Genomic DNA, 22,656 nt, shown 5'->3' on the forward strand with positions numbered 1-22,656 from the left:
CTTTTACACTACACCGCCTCATGTGGTTCCAAAAGAAGCAGTAACAGGCCCAAATCACAATGCCTCACAACCCAGCACCCCCACTATAACACCGCAAGCTAAGGAAGATATATGGGAATCTCTCCTGCACACAATGCAACTGTCCGTGAATGCTATCCAATACCAATCGGATAAAATGGACCTTCAGCTAACTGTTCTACACTCATTATCAGTCTTTTTGTCCAACATTGATAATAAGTAAGCGGATTTGAATAGTCTGGTTAAAAGGGCACAAGAGGAGACAGCACTCATACAATCAAACTGTCCTGGCATAGCTATTGTGGATAAGTTGGCTACACTCCCTGCAACAATGGATAACCTGCTTATAGGCATGAGGGAGGCTATAAAAGAAAACAGTCCTCCAACGGGTCAACTTGTGAAGAATAACAGTGCAGGGAAAATAAACAACAAGGGAATTCTGTCTCCAACTGAGGTGCTCTTCCCCCACGTAAAAAAAGAAAAGCTGGCAAGGGAAATGGAAAACACAATGCTTCCAAGAGCACAAGGAAACACCAGGGAAGGAGATCTCCTATCATCAACAAATACTGACCTAGCAGCCACTCGGGAATCCAACCAGAAGGATGACCTGCCGGAACATGGGTGCTCCCCCAAGCGGGGCAGAAAACAAAGGAGGAAGGACCGTAAGCACACGCTAAACACCCGGGGTGAAGTTAAAGTAAAAAACAACCAAGTATCCATTTTGCTTCCAGACCCAACGCTTGACAAGTCGGTTCTAATGAGCCCTGAAATAGACACGGATCTGGACTCATGCCCCTTCACCAACCAGGAACAGTGGCACACGATTCGAAAAAAAAAGAATCGGAAAATAAATACTTCCAAAATGACCACTTTAAAAAAAGCTGAGGCCCCAGCCCTGAAGAGTGGTGCAATAGCTATAATATCTTGCACTAGCGAGGGTCTGAACGAACGTGGGGAAAAAGTTATCACCAATTCGAGCGACACAATAAATAAAAAACCTCCTCCTAATATAGGCAATGGGGTACAATTAGATCATCCCCCAGAAGCCACACTAATTGAAAGTTCACCAAACCAGGCCTTAATAGGAGCAGATGAACCAAAGGCTCCGGACCAGAGAAAGTCATTAGAAGAACCCATTAGGGTCGAGATCACCCCCACAACCTCACAGAGTGGCCCTAACAGGAATAAGGTGCATTTAAGTAACCCGATAATCATATTGATCCCGTAATACACTTCAAGAGGCGCTTTTGAAATCCTAAACAGGGGCAACATACTACGCTTGCTAAACTCTATTGACAGTTTAACAAACATATCCACCAACGATCTGGACTCATTGGAATTCATAGTCTCACCGGAACATCCAGGGGTGGAAGTTACTAAAACAGTATGGGCCACAACATAGTTGGCTGAGAGTGTGCTTAATGAATAAGCGAAGCTTACTAGCTGAGGCATAACACTTCGCCCATTTGTAAAACCTAGATACCCAGATCCTTTGTCACGTGACTTCTTAACAACTGAATGCACAAAATCAGGCTAACCAGGATCCTCAACCGCTCTCTGTACTGCGAGGGGCTCGCAGCAAAACCCTGGACAGTCTAGAATTAAAAATACAAGGGGTTAGAAAACAATATGCTCCGATTGAGGCAACTAAGCTAGACTGGACATGGGTGTCCAGTACCATAAACAACAAACTGGAAAAACACTGACATGACAAATCCGTAATTGGGAAACCACAAAAAAAAATTAATTCTGCTCCTGGAATATCAACGGCCTAGGGGATAAGCTTATGCACCTGGAACTAAAACTTTACATGCAAAACTTTGACCTCATATCACTGCAAGAAACTTGGTCAGACTCTCCTCCATCACTTCCAGGCTTTACCAAAAACTTTATCCCTCCAACGCGGTCCGCAAGATTTGGCCACAAAAAAGGAGGCCTGGTTACTTATAGTTCATTAAGAAGCACGCGCACAGTTGTGCCGCTACCATACAACTTAGACCCTCCAAACGCAATGCAAGCACTACGAATCTCCACTCGAGAACAGGGAAAGATAGAGGAAATAATCCTAATAAACCTCTACCTATATCCCTGAGGCAAGAAACAAGGATTCCAGCAATTGAAAGAAGAGCTCATAAAGTTATTAACCGCAGAGAATACAAATAGTCTGATTGTTAGCGGCGACTTTAATCAGAACATGCTCAATAAAACGGCCACAAAAGTCAGTACCGATAAGGATCCATTTGCATTGAAACAATATTCTCGGGCCAATTCTTCAGGGGGAAGAAGCACAAACGCAGCGCAGCAACTGTTAGCAACACTTGAAGAACTAGGTTTTCGAGCGCTCAATGTTAGATTCCCAGGGGATCGTCCCCAAGCGGCAACATTTCACAGTACAACGACCAGTTCAACAATTGATTTTACCTTCCTCTCTGGTAATTTGTTTCAATTGACAACTGATTTCCACATCGGTTTACTTGACTACAGCGACCACTTACCACAATGTGGTATTTAATTATATCAGCGCTTTTGTACACATTGTGCTCACTCGCTGTTTTTCTGTGTTTGCTACCCCTGTGTGCCTTGCCCTCGGACCCTCCATTTTGTTGTTGTTGATCTCCCCAGGCCCGCCCCTCAGCCACACTACTGCCTCCCTGCTGCCCCTCCCACGCTCCGCCCCCTCCACTGCCCATTTATGTCAGATGGTCACACGCGCAGCGTCCACGCGCTACGGCCGCGCCGAAGGTGCGCCAAAGGTAAGCCCGTCTATGCCCGTCCGCGCCTGGACCGTGCCCAGTGGCAGACCCCCTGGTCCACACTATGCCCAGCCCTCCCGCATTACTTACGACGCCTCCACCCTCCTAGCCCTTAACCCCGGCCGTCCCCCCAACTGCGTCCAAGCCGCTCCTGGACTCACCCATGGACCCTTCTCCTGCAACTCCTGCAAGTTCGACGGCACCAAATCCAGCTCCTCATCCACCAACACCACTCAGAGACCTGACACCAACCACCTAAAATGCATCCTGCTCAACACCCGCTCGGTCCACAGACACGCCATTGAACTCTGGAATCTACTCGACACCATCTCACCGGACGTCGCCTTCCTTACAGAAACATGGATGAATGCCTCATCAGCCCCAGACATCACCATTGCCATCCCGGAAGGATACAAGATCATCCGTAAGGACCGCTTTGAACAAACAGGAGGAGGCATCGCTATCGTCCATAAGAACTCCATCCGCATCTCAACCAGCTCTGACGCCCACCTCGCCAACGCCGAACACCTCCTCTTCCAGATCCACATCGACCCCAAAACAACACTCAGAGGCATCCTCCTCTACCGACGTCCAGGACCCCGTGCACAATTCAGTGACGACATCACTGACTTTATCACCCCACACGCCCTCCCCTCCGAGGATTACATTCTACTGGGAGACCTCAATTTTCACCTGGAAAAGAGCAACGACGGCAGCACCACCACCCTTCTGGACAATCTTGCCAACCTCGGACTCAAACAACTGGTCACTACCCCCACCCACATTGCTGGCCACACACTAGACCCTATCTTCACTTCCAGCAAACATGTCTCCTTCAGTCATACCACAGCTCTCCACTGGACGGACCACAGCTGCGTTCACTTCACATACAACAAGTCCACAATCTACAACCACCCTCAACCCACCATGCGAAGAAACTGGAACAAAATCACCATCAACCAGATCTCCTCTTCGCTTCTTCAAAACCCGCCTGTCCACTCCTCAAACCCCGACCAAGCAGCCACTAACCTCACCCAATGGATATCCAACAGCGCCGACATTCTAGCCCCGTTGAAAAAACGTCAAAGCAAACCTGGCAGCAAAAACGCCTCCTGGTTCAACGATGATCTTAAGAAATCGAAGAAACTCTGTCGCTCCCTCGAGAAGGCCTGGAAAAAAGATCCAAACACCAGCACCAGGGACGCCTTCAAAAACGCCACCCGCATACACCACCAACTTATCCGGTCTGCCAAGAAAGCCGCATTCAAAGACCGACTAGACAACAACGCCCACAACAGTAAGGAACTATTCAACATCGTCAAAGAATTCACCAACCCATCAGCCAACTCCAAAGACATCACCCCTTCACAAGCCCTATGCGACTCCCTAGCTTCCTTCTTCTACAACAAAATCGCAGACATCCACAACAGCTTCGACAACCGACCCGGAGACCAACCCACCCAACCCTCTGCAGGACCTTCACCCCCCCTGAACACCCTCAACGACTGAAACCCAATCTCCACTGAGGACACCATCCGCCTGATGAACTCCATCCACTCAGGATCCCCAACTGACCCATGCCCCCATCACATCTTCAACAAAGCAGACTCCATCATAGCACCACACCTCCGAGATGTCATCAACTGCTCCTTCAACTCCGCCACCTTCCCGGAAAGCTGGAAATACGCAGAACTCAGCGCCCTTCTGAAAAAACCCACAGCGGACCCACCGAACTCAAAAACTACCGCCCCATCTCGCTTCTTCCATTCCCTGCCAAAGTCATCGAGAAAGCTGTCAACAATCAACTCGCCGCCTTCCTCGAAACCAACAAATCCCTCGACTCCTCACAGTCCGGCTTCCGAGCCAAACACAGCACTGAGACCGCACTCATCGCTGCAACTGACGACATTCGATCTCTACTGGACAACGGAGACACAGTCGCCCTCATCCTCCTCGACCTCTCCGCTGCCTTCGACACAGTCTGTCATAGCACCCTTCTACAGCGCCTCAGAAACGTCGGAATCCAAGGAAAAGCACTGGAATGGATCACTTCGTTCCTCACCGGAAGAACCCAGAGAGTCCGCCTCCCACCATTCAAGTCAGAGGCCACTGAAGTCATTTGTGGCGTGCCACAAGGATCTTCTCTCAGCCCCACCCTCTTCAACGTATACATGAGCCCCCTTGCGACCATCGCTCGCCAACACAACCTCAACATCATCTCCTATGCTGACGACACTCAACTGATCCTCTCACTCACCAAAGACCCTAACACCGCCAAAACCAACTTACACGAAGGAATGAAAGAAGTAGCCGAGTGGATGAAGCACAGCCGTCTGAAACTGAACTCCGACAAAACAGAAGTCCTCATCTTAGGCACCTCCCCCTCCGCCTGGGATGACTCTTGGTGGCCAGAGGCCCTTGGAAAGGCACCCATCCCGACAGACCACGCACGGAACCTGGGCGTCATCCTGGACTCCTCACTCTCGATGACCAGACAAGTCAACGCCGTTTCATCATCCTGTTTCAACATTCTTCGCATGCTCAAAAAAACATTTCGCTGGATCCCCACCGAAACTCGTAAAACGGTCACCCACGCACTGGTCACTAGCCGCCTGGACTACGGAAACACCCTCTACGCCGGTACTACCGCAAAACTCCAGAAAAAACTACAACGCGTACAGAACGCCTCTGCCAGGCTCATACTAGACATCCCGCGTAAAGAACACATCTCTGGTCATCTGAAAACCCTCCACTGGCTCCCCGTAAATAAGAGGATTACTTTCCGCCTCCTAACCCACGCACACAAAGCACTTTACGAACTTGGACCTGAATGCCTCAACACACGACTGTCCTTCTACACTCCCTCCCGTCAGCTACGATCCTCCAACCAAGCTCTTGCCACTGTACCTTGCATCAACAAAACCACCATGGGAGGCAGATCCTTCTCCTACCTGGCAGCTAAAACTTGGAACTCTCTTCCTACTCACCTTCGCCTTACTCAGAACCACCTAGCATTCAGAAAGCAACTTAAAACTTGGATATTCGACAAGTAATTCCCCACCCCTCCTCAAGCGCCTTGAGACCCTATGGGTATGTAGCGCGCTATATAAATCTTTTGACTTGACTTGACTTGACTTGACACTAGAGGCCTTAACAATATTAAGACCAGAATGTCCTATTGGGCATGAACTAGTTTACACAGGAAATGACAGGCGGTTAAAGTGCAGAACATATGATCCTCCGGGCCTCCTGCTCTATGCCAAGCAAGTACTTGGTAAAGCTCAAAATGAAACAACTGACCCAATCGTCAGCTGGGAGAAATGTGCAGAAACATTACGCAATAATATGGGAAAAAGACAGAGGAAAAATCAGCTCGAAGGAGGGTGTAATGCTGCAAATCAAACGCAGTATCACAATTACAACTTTACAAACAGCGTTCATCTAAAAAATCTAAAAACTCTTATTGGCCAAAAGTTACAAAAGGCAAGGATGGACCCTGCTGCCAAGGATGAACTGAGGTTGTTAAAACGTGACCGCATTAGACTGGTCTGGCGACTTAAGCGTGAAGCAGAAGACTCCCTGTGGGCCAAACTCTTACACGACGCCAAATCTAACAACAGCGCCCAATTCTGGAGAAAGATCAATAATTTGTCTACGGAGCGGAATCAAGGTATCAATTCCCATGTTCTAGAAGATGACTGGGTAACATTTCTTAGCTCGCACTTCAACTGTATTGACACTAACATCCAAGGTATGCTTAAATTCACAAATGACACAGAGGATCGATTAACATCACGTTGTGAATGCCCCGACCTCCAGCAGCTAGACCAGTCAATTGTAATTAAGAGTGCACTTATCTGTAACAGAATCTCAAAGGTAAGACGCAATGGGGCCCCGGGACCAAACGGGATACCCCCCATACTCTTCACGCAAGATCCGGATTATTGGGCAGTCACCCTTAAACCAATGTTCGTTAACATTCTACAGACATCACTAATTTCATCATCATGGAGGGAAGCCATTTTTTCTCCTATCTTTAAAAAGGGAGACCAAAGCGACCCAAAAAACTGTCAGCTAGTGTCCCTGCTTGATAATGAGGCAAAATATTTTGCAGGTCTGCTTCTAGAAGAATTATCATCTTGGGCAGCCGAAGTTTCAGCAATCCCATACAACCAAACAGAATTTTGCAAAGGAATGGGCACCTCAACTAATATTTTAGCACTTTCTTTATTAATTGATGCAGCCCTAGAAGCGACCTATCCACTTTACCTGTGTTATATTGATTATAGCTCAGCTTTTGATCATGTCAACAGAAACCTACTGAGGGAAAAGTTACAGAAGCTGAACATTCCTCCGATGCTTTTAAACCAACTAATTCTTCTACACAGCGAGACATGGGTGCAAGTTAGGCTGGGCACCGGTGACTATCTTACAAAAAAGATCCCAACACACACAGGAGTAAAACAGGGCTGTGTACTTGCCCCAACACTTTTTAATCTTTTTATGGGAGAGCTACCTACGTTGTTGAATGAATGCAATTCGCACGCCCCAAAGCTAGGGGGCTCACAGATCTCTCATTTATTCTATGCAAATGACTTGCTACTCATCAGCCAGACCCCTGTTGGCCTCCAGCGGCTGCTGTACATTACCTCAAGATACTCCGCGGCTAACATGCTTACCATTAACCACGAAAAATCAAAAGTTATGTGCATTAACCGTTCTAAAAAGAAACCAACACGAAACTGGCTCTTGTCATCTAGAAAGCTAGAAATGGTCTGTGAATACCGATATCTGGGGGTCATCATTGACCACAAGGGAAATGTTATGCCGCAGTGTGAAGCCATAAAAAGGAGAGGACTAACCATTGCAGCAAGCCTTAGAAACTTAAAAAACACGGTTTCTGGCCCAAGCTTACTTCCGCTCATAAAGGTGATACAGGCCAAATTAATCCCAGCCATTACTTATGGCAGTGTATCTATGAGAGGGAGGGATGCTCCTTTAATAGACAGAACAGTGGCAAAAGCACTATGTATGACCTTCGGCCTCCCAAGGTATTCGTCTCCTGCCCAAATGAGATTAGAGCTCGGGTTACAAAAAGAAGAACTAGCACGCAAGGGAGCGTACATAAAAACCTGGCATAAAATAAGCAGGGGAGACCCGAATACCCTAAATGCTCTCCTGTGGAAGGAACTTCAAAATAAAGAAACTTGTCTGGCAAGGCGGTACCTGGAGGCTGCCATTGAGGACCTTGGCTTACAGCAACTCTGGAAACTTCAAGGCTCTACAGCGGTATTTTAAAAGGTGGTAAACAAGACAGTCCGGAAGGAATCACTGTTGCAGGACAAAGCTACCCTATCAGAGCGGGCTCACGGTTGGCTTACTCTTCAATCGTGCACTACGTCCTTACCTCAAACCTATCTTCAGTTTGGTTTCACTAAAAAAATAAAAGGAAAGTTCCTGAAATTTCACCTAGGGCTGCTGCCGTCAGCGGCCATACTTACCAACAACATGCCGTCTTTGTGGGAATGGCAAGGAAAACATAGTCCATCTGATTACTACCTGCACCAAACTCGCCCAAGATCGATGCGTCTTCCTGCGACCACTTTTCAACATTCGCAAGACACGGACCTGCAGGCAAGCAGTGCTTGCCTGCTTTAAAGGAGATGATATCCAACTGAGCTGCAGAATGGTAAAATTTCTTGAAAAAGCGGAGGCCCGCTTTAAAACTTTGAAGGAAACCGAACAAATCTACTAGTACCGTAAAAAGGTTAAAGGATGAATCACATGGTACCCCTGATGACCAATCACTAGAGTGACATCTTGACACTCCCACATATCGACTACCATCCTTGAAACCTGTTCTTGCCGTTGTTGGACCTGTTGAGGATAATTTGCACATCCTACCTCCACGCCTCGCGGAACCCGCTGCGCGGGTCCCGCATCGCAGAGGGGCGCTCTCTTGTCACCTGGAAGCTGCTGCAGGGGTAATACAGGGGCCGAGGGCTGCGAGCTAAAGGGCTGGGACTCCATTTCCCAGGAGTCTCAGGACAGCCCACGCCCACTCCACCTGGGCTGCTCTCCCTCCCCGCCCCCAACAATCCACCCTCCATCACTATTGCTATAAAATAGAGCGTGCATACCGCAGCGCGGGAGCTCGCCGGGAGAAGCCCGGGACAAGGGCGGGACCGTCTGTGGCCGTCAGAGGCCGGAGTAGGCCGGGCTGGGCCTACCCCCTTGGTTCTGCTGTTTGCCATCAAGTCCCTAAGTTGTTAAATTGCCACATAGCTTTATCATATTCTAAGATACCATGCCGTCTCCGGTAAGGGAAGGCACCCCCATAAGGCAGGCAGGAGCAAAAAACATGACCCTAGAGAATTATTTTCCCCGGGCGGGGGGAGATGGGGACAAGGAGAACACATTAAGTCGGCTCAGAGCTGAGCGGAGACGCTCTATAGATAACCTGAAAGGCAGACCTCTAGGAGATTATCCTCCCACACCTAGCGAAGACTTGACACTAATTGAAGATGTTCCGATCCTGCTTCGGGATGGTATAAAAACGCCCCCAGTGGTACCTATGAGTTCAACCCCAGTGAGGAGCACAAGCTCAAGCAGGGGGACGATTGATTTAATTTCTCAACCTCCCCCAGCATCAAAGTCTAGGAAAGCCAAACCAAAACTAGCTGCAGCACAAGGGGTATTTGGCCCCCCCCAAACAAACGTAGGAGGAAGTCGAGGGGTGCCCAGGTTAAAAACAAACCCAAGATCCCCCACTCTGATTTTGGGAAGACATCTAAACGCACCATACCGACTGTGACAACGGTGGGTGACTCACATTCTAAACCCCCTGCACAGGACGGTGTGGCCCCCGCCCTGACTAAAGAGACGGCTAGTAACATTGTTAATGCCCCCCTCTCTGTTGCTCCGCTGGGTAATTTGGAATTCCTGCTTAGGTCACTTTTGTTACCTATTAGCGAAAGCATCAAAAAAATGGAAATTAGACTAACCATTCTTGAGGCCACACTAAGTAGTATGAAAAATCCGGCCAATTCTCATGAAAAGGCTCTTAAACCTACTGCCACCCCAACAGCCCCAAAAAGTGTCACACATCTTGCTCCCTCACAGGTTGCTACTGCGGCCGCCCCACCACAGAACCAGAGGAATAATCCTGCCCCAAATAAGCCAAATAAGCCATCTAACCCTATAGGCCCTTTCCCCCCCGCAAATGCTGTCCCCCCAGTACAGCCCACAGACAGTGTTGCACCTACCCCACTAATGAAGCTTCCCCCCAGGCCACGTAGACCCAATTTACCACCAGAGGCGAATGACTTTACAGTAGTCATGGCGGGCGTCCCCCGACTAGAGGTAGGTGAAGCCGAGGATTTCTGTGCCCTAAAAAGCAGGGTGATTAAGTGGCTAAATCTGAATAGACCCTTACCCGTACACTTAAGCAATGAGATCATAATGGTCAGAAGGGTGCCTTGGATAGGGAGAACAGGCAAATCCATCATAGGGGATTGCATATTGGTGAGCTTCAGGGATGCTGGAACAGTTGCTCACATATGCCAGGGAAAGAATAGATCACAGGTGACAACAATTCAAACACTTCATGTGTCTTTCTTCTTTCCCCCCATCCCAGCCCCTGTACACGGGACTCGTTCATATGACAACTGGGAAAGGGTGGGTCGAAGGGGTGCTCACCACAAGTTCAATCCCAGGCCATTATTTAGCCGCCCAGAGCCACCCTTCCACACATTCAATCGGTTCCACTGCCTGGATGGTCTTGAGGGGGTAGATTGACAAACAGATAACTGCATATGGGGTATAGGGGGTAGAGGGGTTCTAAATGCTGAGTGGGAGAAGCACAGCTCTGAGGCAAAACCAAAGTCATCAAATTGCGCCCGGAGTCAGGTGCTGGATGAACCAAGGGCTGTAGATATTGCATGTATAGGGGATGCACAGGGACCGGAATTGGAAATACAAGGGCGAGAATCACTAGGCGGGCCCCGGGGAGGAGGGGTCCAGGGGGGAGAGGCACTAAAAATCATCTCATGGAATATAGCTGGCCTGGCTGGAAAATTTAATAACAAAGAGTGGCTTGACTACATCAGAAAATTCCACGCAATTTGTCTGCAGGAGACCTGGGCCCAGGAGAATAATTTTCACCTGGAAGGGTATAAGTGTTTCTTTGTACCTGCTCAAAAATTAAGATCAGGGAGAGCCATGGGAGGTTTAGTTATTTATACAGATCTGAGCCTTCCGGGAAGTTACACTTGCCTTGATTGGAACTCCCACAGGACTCAGGCAGTCAGGTTCACTGGGAAAGGTCTTAGATTTGTTGTAGTAAATCTTTATAATAACGAGTTAGCGGGATCTAACACCTCTCTTGTCACTGAATTAGATAACAGGTTGGGCCAGGCCATAACAGGGCAAAAAAATGGGCAGTCATATGGGTTGGTGGTTATGGGAGATTATAACTGCCACTTGTGCCCGGTATTGGTCCAAACAATCACAGATTGGTCCCGATGCCCTATGGAGAAGGGACCGCATTTCTCTCATACGCCGCTGGGCTCAGCTTTTAGAATGTTACGGCTTAAATATGACCTTGAACACACCATTAATATGGTAGGGATGCAGGAGGATGGCACACTCCCCCCCACATTTAAGGGTAGAGGATGCTCTTCCTTCATAGATTATATTCTGGTTTCAAGGTCCTTACTTAATAAGACAACCAGCGTAGGGATCGAATGGAGTGGCTTTAGCGACCACAACCCTCTTGTCTTGGAGCTGTTGTACATGGCGGGTCTAAGTATTAGAGCCCAACGTACCTTCACTGAGAGAGCTACAGACCAGGGCAGGAGATTAAAATGGGCTAAAATAGACGGGGAAAAGTTCTATAAGGGCCTGGTGGACGCAGGCAAACTTGCTATTAATGATTGTCTGGATACAGAAGTCCACGGACCGAGGATAATGGAGGCTTTCGGCCAGATCGCTAATCTGGTCGATGGCTTACTAAAGACCAGTGCGCCACTCAAGAACCACGGGAATCCCCGATGGTTCGATAAAGAATGCTCCAAAGCTTTGAGGGAGCTGAAAAGCTGCCTTAAAACTAAACCAAGGGTCCCCCACAAAGTTAAGGAATGCAGAGAAATGTATAAAAAGGAGATCAAGAGGAGGAAACTCGCCTTGCAGGCGGAAGCGTGGGCAGATTTACGAGAAGCGGGGGAAAGAAAGGACCTAGCAGGTTTCTGGAAAATAATCAATAACCCAACGTTCCAGGAAAAAGACACCCCGGATAAAGGGGCTAATATTCTCCCAGAGCAGTGGGTCAACCACTATAGGGGCCTGTATAACCATGAGCCTGGCTCTACTGTAGACCTACCGGCCAATTCAACTGAGGCTCCATTGGTAGAATTCTCCATTAAGGAGATCATTGCAGGGATTGAGGGCCTGACCAAAAATAAAGCTCCGGGGCCTGACGGAATCCCCCCTGATTTGTTTCTGAGTAATATCGAACTCTGGGCTCCCCTAATGACAAGGGTTATAAATACTGCTATTATCTATGGTCTGCCCCCGTCTTGGTCCACGGCAGTAATTGTGCCGATTTTCAAAAAGGGCAACAGGGATGACCCAAAGTGCTACCGCCCGATCTCCCTGATCGATGTGTCAGCAAAACTCTTGGGGAGGGCAATCCTTAATAGACTGTCCGAGTGGACCGAGGAAAAAAACATCTTCTCGGACACTCAATACGGATTTAGGGCAGGGAGGTCCACTAGTGACCAGTGCCTGAACCTTTATATGCTGACTGCCAAGTATACCATGGCTAGTGATGAATCCATCTACATGGGTTTCATGGATCTGGCAGCAGCATTCGATCACGTCAATAGGGAAAAATTTTGGGGCATGATGCTTAGCATGGGGATAGAGAGTGGCCTAATTAATATATTGAGGGAATTGCATAGTGACACCACCGCCAAGGTCCGCTTTACTAGGGAGGGGGGACTGACTAGTTCTTTTCCTTGTATGAGTGGAGTCCGACAAGGCTGCATTTTTGCTCCCTTTTTGTTTTCCCTTTATATTAATAATTTGGAGCAGTTCCTGTTAGGTCTGAATGTAGATTGCCCAAGGGTTGGGTCGCGTCATATTCCTGTTCTGCTTTATGCAGATGATGCGGTACTGATCGCACGCACACCGAGGAACCTACAAACCCTGATTGACGGATTTGTTAGGTTCATGAGTGCCTTGGACCTTTCTGTAAATCTGAGCAAATCCTATGTGCTCCTGGCGGGGAAGAAAACCACCTCTAAATTTACATACAAAATAGGAAGCCACATTGTGGAAGAGGTTAAAACGTTTCCCTACCTTGGTGTAACATTTGATGGTGCCCTGTGGTTTGATACCTTGGTGGAGGAACGTTGTGGTAAAATGATAGCATCTAACGGGGCAATTTCTAGCTATGGCAGGAGGCTGGGAAGATGGTCCCCGGAACAGGTGCTAAACCTGTATAGCTCTGTATCATGCTCCAAGGTAATCTATGGGGCAGAAGTATGGGGCTTTGTCAATACCACTAGCATCCAACGAGAAGAAAATAAATATCTGAAATCACTCTTGAGGGTACCACAAAGTACTGCTGGTTTCATTGCCCATAGGGAGCTAGGGAGACCATATATAGAAGATCTGATAAAATTGAGGCCCATTATCGCTTGGTTAAAAATTTGGGTCAATCCTGATGCAACACTTAGTAGAGAAATTTTATTGGACTGCCTAAAGAGGGACAAGTGTATGTGCATCCCCTGGCTCCTTTATGTGAAGAATACCCTAGAGGAGCTAGGTTTTGAGAACCTCTTTACTCATCCTGAAACTATTGTAGCCCAGAATAAACTGCATGTAGGGAGAATTTTCCTAGAGCGGAAAAACCTACGCAGAGATGAGGCTGAAGGGTGCAAAAAGACAGTGAGGGCCCATCACCTAGTGAAGAGCGTGGAAGGTATGGAGCCATACTTGTTCCTCATGTATAATGCACAGGATAGGTTCCTGATGTGCCGCTTCAGATTGAACCTACTCCCATTTATGTTGGCATCACCAGCGGGGTTTGCTACATCAATAGAACAGAAGGGGCCCTGCGGCTGCGACAACAGGTCTCCGCAGGACTCCCTTCACTTCGTTTTACTTTGCCCCTTTTACTCAATGCCCAGACGCAGATACCTTGTAAATATTTTGAAACAAGTTAATTTGGTTCACGCTAGGGAGGCACTAGTATTCTTACAGAAAGCTGAAGAACCCTTAATACTGTGTAGCATTATGAACTTTATTAAGGTAGCACTTCGTTTAAGGCTTACTAGAGGAGAAGACTGAAATGTTTTATTCTAACTTTTAAGTGTTAAATATGGCTATATTGTTGTATTTATGTTTTGTAAATTCACTGTACAAAGAACCTTGAAACGTTTAATGACTTTTTACTGTGTAAATATGAATGTGCTTTTATGGTATTTTTTAATCACCGAATAAAGTTTCTTTGACTTGACTACCATCAATTACACAATAGGGACATTCCGAACTGTCATTTTAATTTAATATCAGCACTTTATTGTACCTCCCTTTGGTCGACATTGATGAAGAACCTATTCTTAACTTTTTTTATGATAAACATACCATTCAACATGACGTTAAGCTTTTTTTAATCGTGTTATTGTTATCTCACCATGCATTTTGCTTTTTGTTTTATGGACGGGACCTTTGTTTTAACATGTTTATATTTGACTTATGTTTTATAAAGTGAACTTCCTTTTCTCTATATTGGAAAGGTTTTAAATAACCATGCACAATAAAGTATTTATATCCTTCTCTTCGATTTCTTCCCGAGATGCTGTCGGACTGCTGATTTCCTGGGATGTAAGACTTAAAACAATTTTTCCATTTCTTCTGAATGAGATCTGAACTTTAGGTGAGGCTATTAGTCAGGGAAGTTAGGAAAATAGGAGAAAATTAGTTTGGGAACTATCTGTCTTTAACTGATACTTGCATCTCTATGAAAATAAAAATGTAAATTTCTGAAATAAATGCTATTAATTGTTCGAAATAAACGTTTATTCTTTAATTGTCAATTTTGAATAAAGATAATAAATAAATGAATAATTTGTTTAGACATACTGAATTTGCTCTTAATAAAAATTTGATAAATGGAGAATTAAGCTGGTCTTGAGTTTTCCTACGCCTAATTTTTACTAGCAGATCCATTGATCTCAGTGGTGGCGTGTCTAAATAAATGTTTATCAAATGAAAACCACGGTAAACTCAATTAAACTGCAGGTGTAAATAGTATAAATATCTAGTTTTAGTTTAGACATTCCACTATGATACAGCAGTTCTCCTTTGAATTTCACCGATCCATGAAGTAGGATGGAAGTGTTCTGTGAATGACTTGCAGTGTCTTGGGCCCCACTGTCAGGTATATGTATGATTTTATACTTCAGGGAAAGGTGTTATGGTGATAGAAATTATTTTCGGAGTACCACTGCATCACAGCATTGGGACACACTAGTGAGTGTAACCATGCGCTTTACAAGCTTACTTATTGTTATTATTATTCCAGCAATACGACTTGCATAACCTTTTAGAAATGGTTAGAATTGAGCTTGACTGTTGGTTAGAAGCAGTGGTTGGGATTATAACCTACCAACCCACCGGAAGGAATACTACCCATTCTTATATGTTGATTTTGTATTGTGTGGTCATATTGTATATCTGCTGATATAAAGCTTATACTCATTTTATAAAAACGTGTGTGGAGTCTATTTGTGGGGACATCATTGGGTTGCTGTGAGTGTGGATGCACATATTGTACACTCGTGCCTTGGAGATAAGCCTGGCTGCTCGTGCCAAGCTACTAAGGGGTGAGCAGGGCTATCTCAGACGGTGTCCTTACTTAGCCTAACGTTGAAACGAGGGTCAGGGACTCCCGCCTCCAGCATTTGGTGGCGGCTGTGGGGGATAAGGACCCCCACTTCCACAGGGGGCATTGTAAAAAGAAACGTACTGCTCAGTTGAAGTTAAGGGGTGCAAGGAAAGAGGGTTTCAAATGTAAGAGTGTTGTAGGGGATCTCAGAATATTTTTTGAAAACCTCATGATGTTTCCAAACTTTCTGATGGATTTAAAGTGCAGGAAAATGTGCCCAGGGATTGGGAGGTATAAAAGAACCACTCCACTGAAGCTCAGACTCAATCTTATAAAAATATTAGGCAAAATATTAAATAATGTGGGTTGAAATTTGATAAACGTCACCTGCTGGCACTAGAGGTGCCATTATTAACACCTGCACCATAACTACCACCACCATCACCATACAATTACCACCACTATTATCACCATCCTCCCCACCACTTCAGTTGCTACCACCAACATTTCAGTTATCATCACCACCAACATTACCAGCACCAGTACCTTGACCGCCACCATTACCATCGCCGCACCACAAATATTAACACCACCACTATCACAACCATCAATAGCACCCTCCTAATCAACAACACCATCACCGTTACCACCAATATTGCTACCTACCACCACCACACCTACCCTTACCACCATTACGATTATTACTATAACCACCAGGAGGAATAGCACTACCTAAATTATCTCCACCATCATCCCATGTGATATGTCAGCATACCCTCATCATATGTCCCACCAATCGCATATGCCAACACACCCAACAAACACTACCACAACCTACGCCATCTGTTCACACAATCAACATCATAGGTAAACACAACCACCATAATATTTGAAGAACAACTAACATCACAGTTTATCTTTAACTGATATCAAGCGTCGAATCACACACTTGCCACATATCACTGTTGACTAGTGGAAGTATAGTAAATCCACCACACCTCTATATTTTGTCTAAAAAAAATGAGTGTGATGTCAAGTTTTTTCCTACAACACACACATATTTATGCAAGTTATGGGCTGCTGTGTACAATGTAACTCCTGAGCTCACCAGTGGTTACAAGCAAATGCTGCCAAGAACACAGGAGGATCTTTTACCTGACACATGCGATTGTTTGGGCTTATATTGATACGAAGTGTGGCTTCATCTGGCTCTATATCTGAGGAAACTTATATGGCGTCAGAGATTTGTTTGCCCATACTTCAATGATATTATTATTGGGCTCAATTGACGCTCTAATTTAAAATAGCCTAGCTAAAGAGATCATAGAGAATCTCAATAGCGACGTAGGGGACCTGCAGCCCAGGCTGCTGGCTCCTATATGTTCTAGTTTGGCTTGCGATGTTGATGTTCCTCAGCCAATTTTTTGCGAAGAAATTATGAATCCCATGTAAGCAGAGACTGAGATTGTTGGTAATTGTTAACTCTCGATATTATGATCCGCAAAAACGCATTCTTTGGTCTAAACGGGAACTTTTGTCAGGGCTTTTGTGTTCTAGAATCATCTCTGTTTAGACATCTTCACAAGGGGCAAACTAAGAAGGTAGTGAGGAAATAATCCTAAACAATTGCTATTAAACAATTTAGGACCAGTTTTTGTACTGCTCTTGTACTCGCAATGCCCCAGTGGCGAGGTTGGGACATCTGTTTACAAGTGTTGCCAAAGTCGGATGGACTCTGCAAGGCCCTTGGTCATTGACCAAACTCTAGTTTTTTGAATGAACAGAAACTGAATGACTTTAGCAGGAGGGGGTCGGTTAAAACAAGAAAGGACACATATAACTATAATATTTACAGAGACATGGTTGATCTTTCACATACAGCGAAATCTAACAAAATGTCCAACACTTTCGCTAATTCTGGAAGGTTGCAGCAATGAATCCTCAGTTCATTTTCCCAGAAATTTTCCTCGAGATCATGCGCTGGAGTGCCTCTTAAAGGCAAAAAGCAGTTTGAATGTCTTATAAATAACAATAGCCTGAATACGTCAGAGTAGACGTTAAATAAAGATTATCTTTTGTGTAGTACCATCACAACCTTGATGTGAGCTGGGCTTGTGGGATTCATCTGTAAACTAAATAAAAATGCAATCTTCATATAAAGGGACTAGGTAGGTGCAACCCCACCTGATGGTGAAGTTTGTCTATGCAATCCAGGGCATGATTTATTTTTAAAGGTTAGGAACCTTAAACATTCATAGGCAGCTGCGTGGAGTTTGTAGCAGAACTTCAATTTTGGAATAAGTAGTTATCTCAGAGTGAAGAAGGAACTACCTGGAGACTGGCAAAGGGAAATGAATAACCTTTGTTCCAGTACAACAACAGAAAGAACATTTGTTGGGAGCGATTTTTGCAGAAAACTTGAGACCGCATGTATTAATGGATGCTGAAACCATGTTTTTTTCCTTTCTCAGCTCTCCCACTGAAATGACCATGGTAAATCCGGATCCTTGTGCTGTGCACATGGGAGTTTTACACTGGAGAAACCACACAGAACTCAGGTCATTCTGAAACACTGCCCACGTACAGGTCTGCTCCCAGTTTTGATCCAAAACTCGGGGATTCAGAATTATTATTTCTAAGACAAATGGACAGTCCTTGTGCATTATTCAGGGCAAAATATATGTAGAAAACAAAAAAAGGCATCTCAGGCTTCAGGGGACCCCATTGATGAGCCTAAAATAGACCAGAGAGCTTATACATGCCAAGTCAACGGTACGTAGTTCATCAAGTCCTATAAACTGATAGTATGTCTTTTGCCCAGTTTCCCTCTACCTCCCTGCCTTTGAATTGTGTACATTTACAGACACAAATACCTCATTTAAGCCTGCCGGGGATTCATAAAAGGATTCTTAGCAGGCATGACTGTCGCCCTTCATGCCAAGGTTTCTCCTTTCTCCCCTCATGAAAATCGTGGTGTTGTGTGTCGGTGTTGAAGCCAAAAAAGACATATGATGGAGCAGGGAGGAGACCTTTGTGTTTATCAGGCTAGTTAGAGCATAACTCATCAGGTCACTCTAAGCCTGCAAGAAGGAGGAGCTTGAGTAAAGGAAGAACAAAAAATGGTTGCCCTATCCCTGTAGCTTGTGTTCGGCTCAAGAAGAAGACTTGCAGCTCTAGATAACCCAGTGATTGCCTGAGGCTGAACTGGAGAGAATTCACATCTTTACAACTATTATGCGATGAAACCCCTCACCACAGATTTCTATGACACTGCAAATAGGTTAGAGGCGGCAGACCCGGAAGCAGAGGACGGCCCAGGACCAGGGTTCAATACCTGACGTGGCAGGGTGAACCAGGGTCAGCGGACTCAATAATTCTCGCCTCGGTGCCTACTCTAACCAGGGATCACACTCGGCAACTCTGGACATTAGCTTGCCTCATCTCCACAATGGCCCCCCACAAACGCCGGGGATGCCTTGGTTTCACCTTGGAGATACCCAGGAGGGAACATCTCACAGGGAGAGCCACGACGGGTTCCCCAGCGGTCTATAGCGCCAGGACGCCTCCGGGTAGCAGTGCGCTTTACAAGACACACACATTTACATTTACATTTACATTAGGTGCAGCCTCATCACAAGGAGACTGGACTATACGCAAGGAAAGATGCAAATGAATTGCGATTGCTCGTATGATTCTCAGCATCTCAGTAGCTCGTTGGCCTGGCATCAACTGTGTCAGCGTTCGAACATGACCCTGTGACCAAGATATCACTTCTGCACCTAAGTACAGGAAAGTAATGGGCGATGGCTAGATCCAAGGATAGGCTCTTGGAATGATTAATGAGGAAGAAACCTGATGTGGCTGCAAAAAGGGAAGTGGCCCGAACTCAAGTTTGAAAAACACAGAACTCTTCGTCTTCGGACCCTGCTTTTAGGATCTACTGGGACGAGAGAAACCTGAGGTATGATTGATGAGTTGCTGCTACTGCCCATCCTTCTGCACCACCTTAGAGATGTGATTCTGCTTTTTCCTTCCTCAATGTGTTATCTAGGAAATAGAGTTTTCACCTGTTGTATCAAGACTACTAAGGTAAGGCCACAATAATCTATGGGTCGAGTGCATGTCCTTCTGGAGTTTGCCCAAGCTGCTTTTTCTACCCCTCTAACATTGTCATTTATATGTTTTCCTGGCTGCATGATCCATGTAGGCCCTCCCTTGCTTCCTTTGGCTGTAACACTTCAAGCAGACTCAACCATGACGATTGGCTCCCAGAGACTTTAGACATTGATGCCCTGCTGGTGAATTCTTGTATTACTCTTAATCTGCATGTTGACATCCTCTCTGGCTGGGGGCACCAGCTTGCTGGTACTAGACAAGACCAACCAATCAAAGTGATCGATGCTCAAACCACAAGAACCGAACACTCACGAGCATGACTCCCCCAAATGTACACCTGGAACAGCATCGTATGCCATGGAATACATAAGACAATAACACCAATAATTCCCTGCAAACCATTCTGACATTCTCAAGCCAAACTTGTTACTTTAAGACCTCAAAATCAATGAGAACTAGTCTGATATATATGTAATTCTATGCATGCTGGAAAATGCAATCCTCTACCTATGAAGGGAAAGTCATATACCAGAATGCAGATTATGGGCTAAAATGTAAGTATGTAAAAATGATATTGAGGTTTCTGTGTAATCTGAGCAGTCACAATAAAATGCTTGCACTGTTACAAACGCTCTAATGCAAGCTGCTGCCATTAGTAAAATAGAAAAAGACTTTCAATAAACTGCATTCAGCACTGTATTCAGAATCAGAAATAGTCACCTTGAGCAATGATGGTGCAGCAGAGCAGCTGCAGAAGGAACAAGACCAACATCTCAACAGATACCTGAAATAAAAGAACATATTTTTAGACATGGTCTAAACTCCGGTACAAACTAACGAGCTAATATTTGATCCACAGTTCTTAGAGAATGTGTCTCTTACCTCATCTTCCTCATCCCATTCCTTACATAAATGAGTTCAAGTCAAGTAAAAGTGCTTAAAACCTTCCCTCCCTCAGCTACATGGTTGTAAGGCATGAGAACTTCATGAAGAGGTATTGGAAGCAGGAGACTTGGTAGGAGGTGGAGGTCAGTGCTTGATGGGCATAAAGAGATTTTGGAAAGGTGGTGGCGTATGGGGGAGGAGACATTGTACAGGGATGATAAGAAAGAATCAGAGAAATTATGAAGATTACCAGTAAATAAACTAGCCACTCCCTCAGCTGTTTGGAAAATAAGCATGCTCGTCTGATGATTTTCCTGATTATGAATAGGAAAGTCATTTACACTGAAGCAATACCATTTAAAGAGAGCCCGATCACAGTAGGCAGCTTAAGAACAGTGCCTACATGATGGTTGTGTGATGGAACCACGCATATGTTTACCAGGCAAGCCTGTTCCAGGCAGTCTCAAAAACGCAAGTCTTAACCACGAATATGCCTTTACCATGCATGCCTTTACAGCAAATCATGCTTTGTGAAGGCATGTAGGGTAAACACATATCCGTGGTTAAGACTTGACAGGTAAGTCCTAACTCACGAACCCTGCCCCGCCCTGAGTCCTAAAACTAATTGAAAACCAAACCAGCCCAAAAACTTACTGCAACCTCTCTCTGAGCCCTAAAAACTACCCGACCCCTAATCCCAAAAACTACACCGACTCTCCCCCACCCCGGGCCCTAAAAACTTCCCTGCCCCTCTAAGTCCTAAAAAGTATTACGATCCCTGCCCCTGCCCTGAGCCCTAAAACGGCCCCCAAGCCCCCCCCCCACTGACATCCAAAACTATCCCCAGCCCTGAAAACTGCCCGACCACTCATCCCTGAAAACTACCCTGAACCCCTCCCAGCCATGAAAACTACCTTGAACTCCCAGCGCTGAAAACTAGCCCGAATATCCCTCAGCCGTGAAAATAACCCTGAACTCCCCCAGCCATGAAAACTACCCCGACCCCCCCAGCCCTGAACATTAACCCCACCACCCAGCCGTGAACAATACCCCAAACCCCTCCAGCCCTGAAAACGACCCTAACTCCCCCAGCCCTGAAACCTACCACAAACCCCCCAGCCCTGAAAACTACCCCGAATCTCCAGCCCTGAAAAGTACCCCGAACCCCCAGCCCTGAAAACTACCCCGATCCCCCAGCCCTGAAAACTACCCCGATCCCCCAGCCCTGAAAACTACCCCGAACCCCCCAGCCCTGAAAACTACCCCGATCCCCCAGCCCTGAAAACTACCCGGATCCCCCAGCCCTGAAAACTACCCGTATCCCCCAGCCCTGAAAACTACCCCGATCCCCCAGCCCTGAAAACTACCCGGATCCCCCAGCCCTGAAAACTACCCCTAGCCCCTCAAACCATTCAAACTAGACCAAAACCCAGCCCCACTTACTTCACCGCATCCGATCTTTCCTGCTGCTTGGTTGCTTCCCCCAGCTATCAGCTAGACTGCGAACTGCCTTATCCACGCATATGCGTGGTAAGATATGTGTGTGGTTAAGGCAAGCATGGTAACAGTTGCATAGTCGGAACACGCATGGCAGAGGCCACAGTGTTCCGACTGTTTCCCTTGCATGATATGACCAGCACATCCAAGGTACTGAAATTGTGCCTAGAGTTCAATCCAGGACATGGTGTTCACCCATGGAAACAGGAAACTTTAGAGCTTTGCTACTGGGCTTCATGGACTAGCCGAAGGTGACCAAGGGACCTTCAAGGGTACTTAATCATCCATGGGAAGCAGGATGTCAAGGGCCAGAAACCAGCAGCTGGTCTGGGGGTTGCTAAGGGTTGGGAGTGTAGGTCAGAGAGGGCCAGAGTGCTAGATGTATATCTCTAAGAGGCAAAATAGGAATGTAAACACTCTAAGCACTGGATGAGGGTCTCAGGGAGCTGTCTGTCAGAGTCATTGCTGAGAGCTGGAGCACCCGCAGAGGTTGTT

At 46.2% G+C, this 22,656-nt stretch overlaps 1 protein-coding gene across 1 annotated transcript in view; it reads right to left on the reverse strand.

The window, feature by feature from the left end:
- Positions 1 to 20,558, reverse strand: part of LOC147711484 (trypsin-like) — a 119,225-nt gene extending 98,667 nt beyond the window's left edge. The window contains exon 1 of the mRNA XM_086920186.1: positions 20,500 to 20,558. Within this exon, the coding sequence (XP_086776312.1) occupies positions 20,500 to 20,551 (52 nt within the window). The 5' untranslated portion in view covers positions 20,552 to 20,558. The remainder of the gene's footprint in view (positions 1 to 20,499) is intronic.
- Positions 20,559 to 22,656: the final 2,098 nt, after the last annotated feature.

The sequence above is a fragment of the Lissotriton vulgaris genome, chromosome 5 (assembly GCF_964263255.1).
Source record: "Lissotriton vulgaris chromosome 5, aLisVul1.2, whole genome shotgun sequence".
Lineage (NCBI taxonomy): Eukaryota > Metazoa > Chordata > Amphibia > Caudata > Salamandridae > Lissotriton > Lissotriton vulgaris.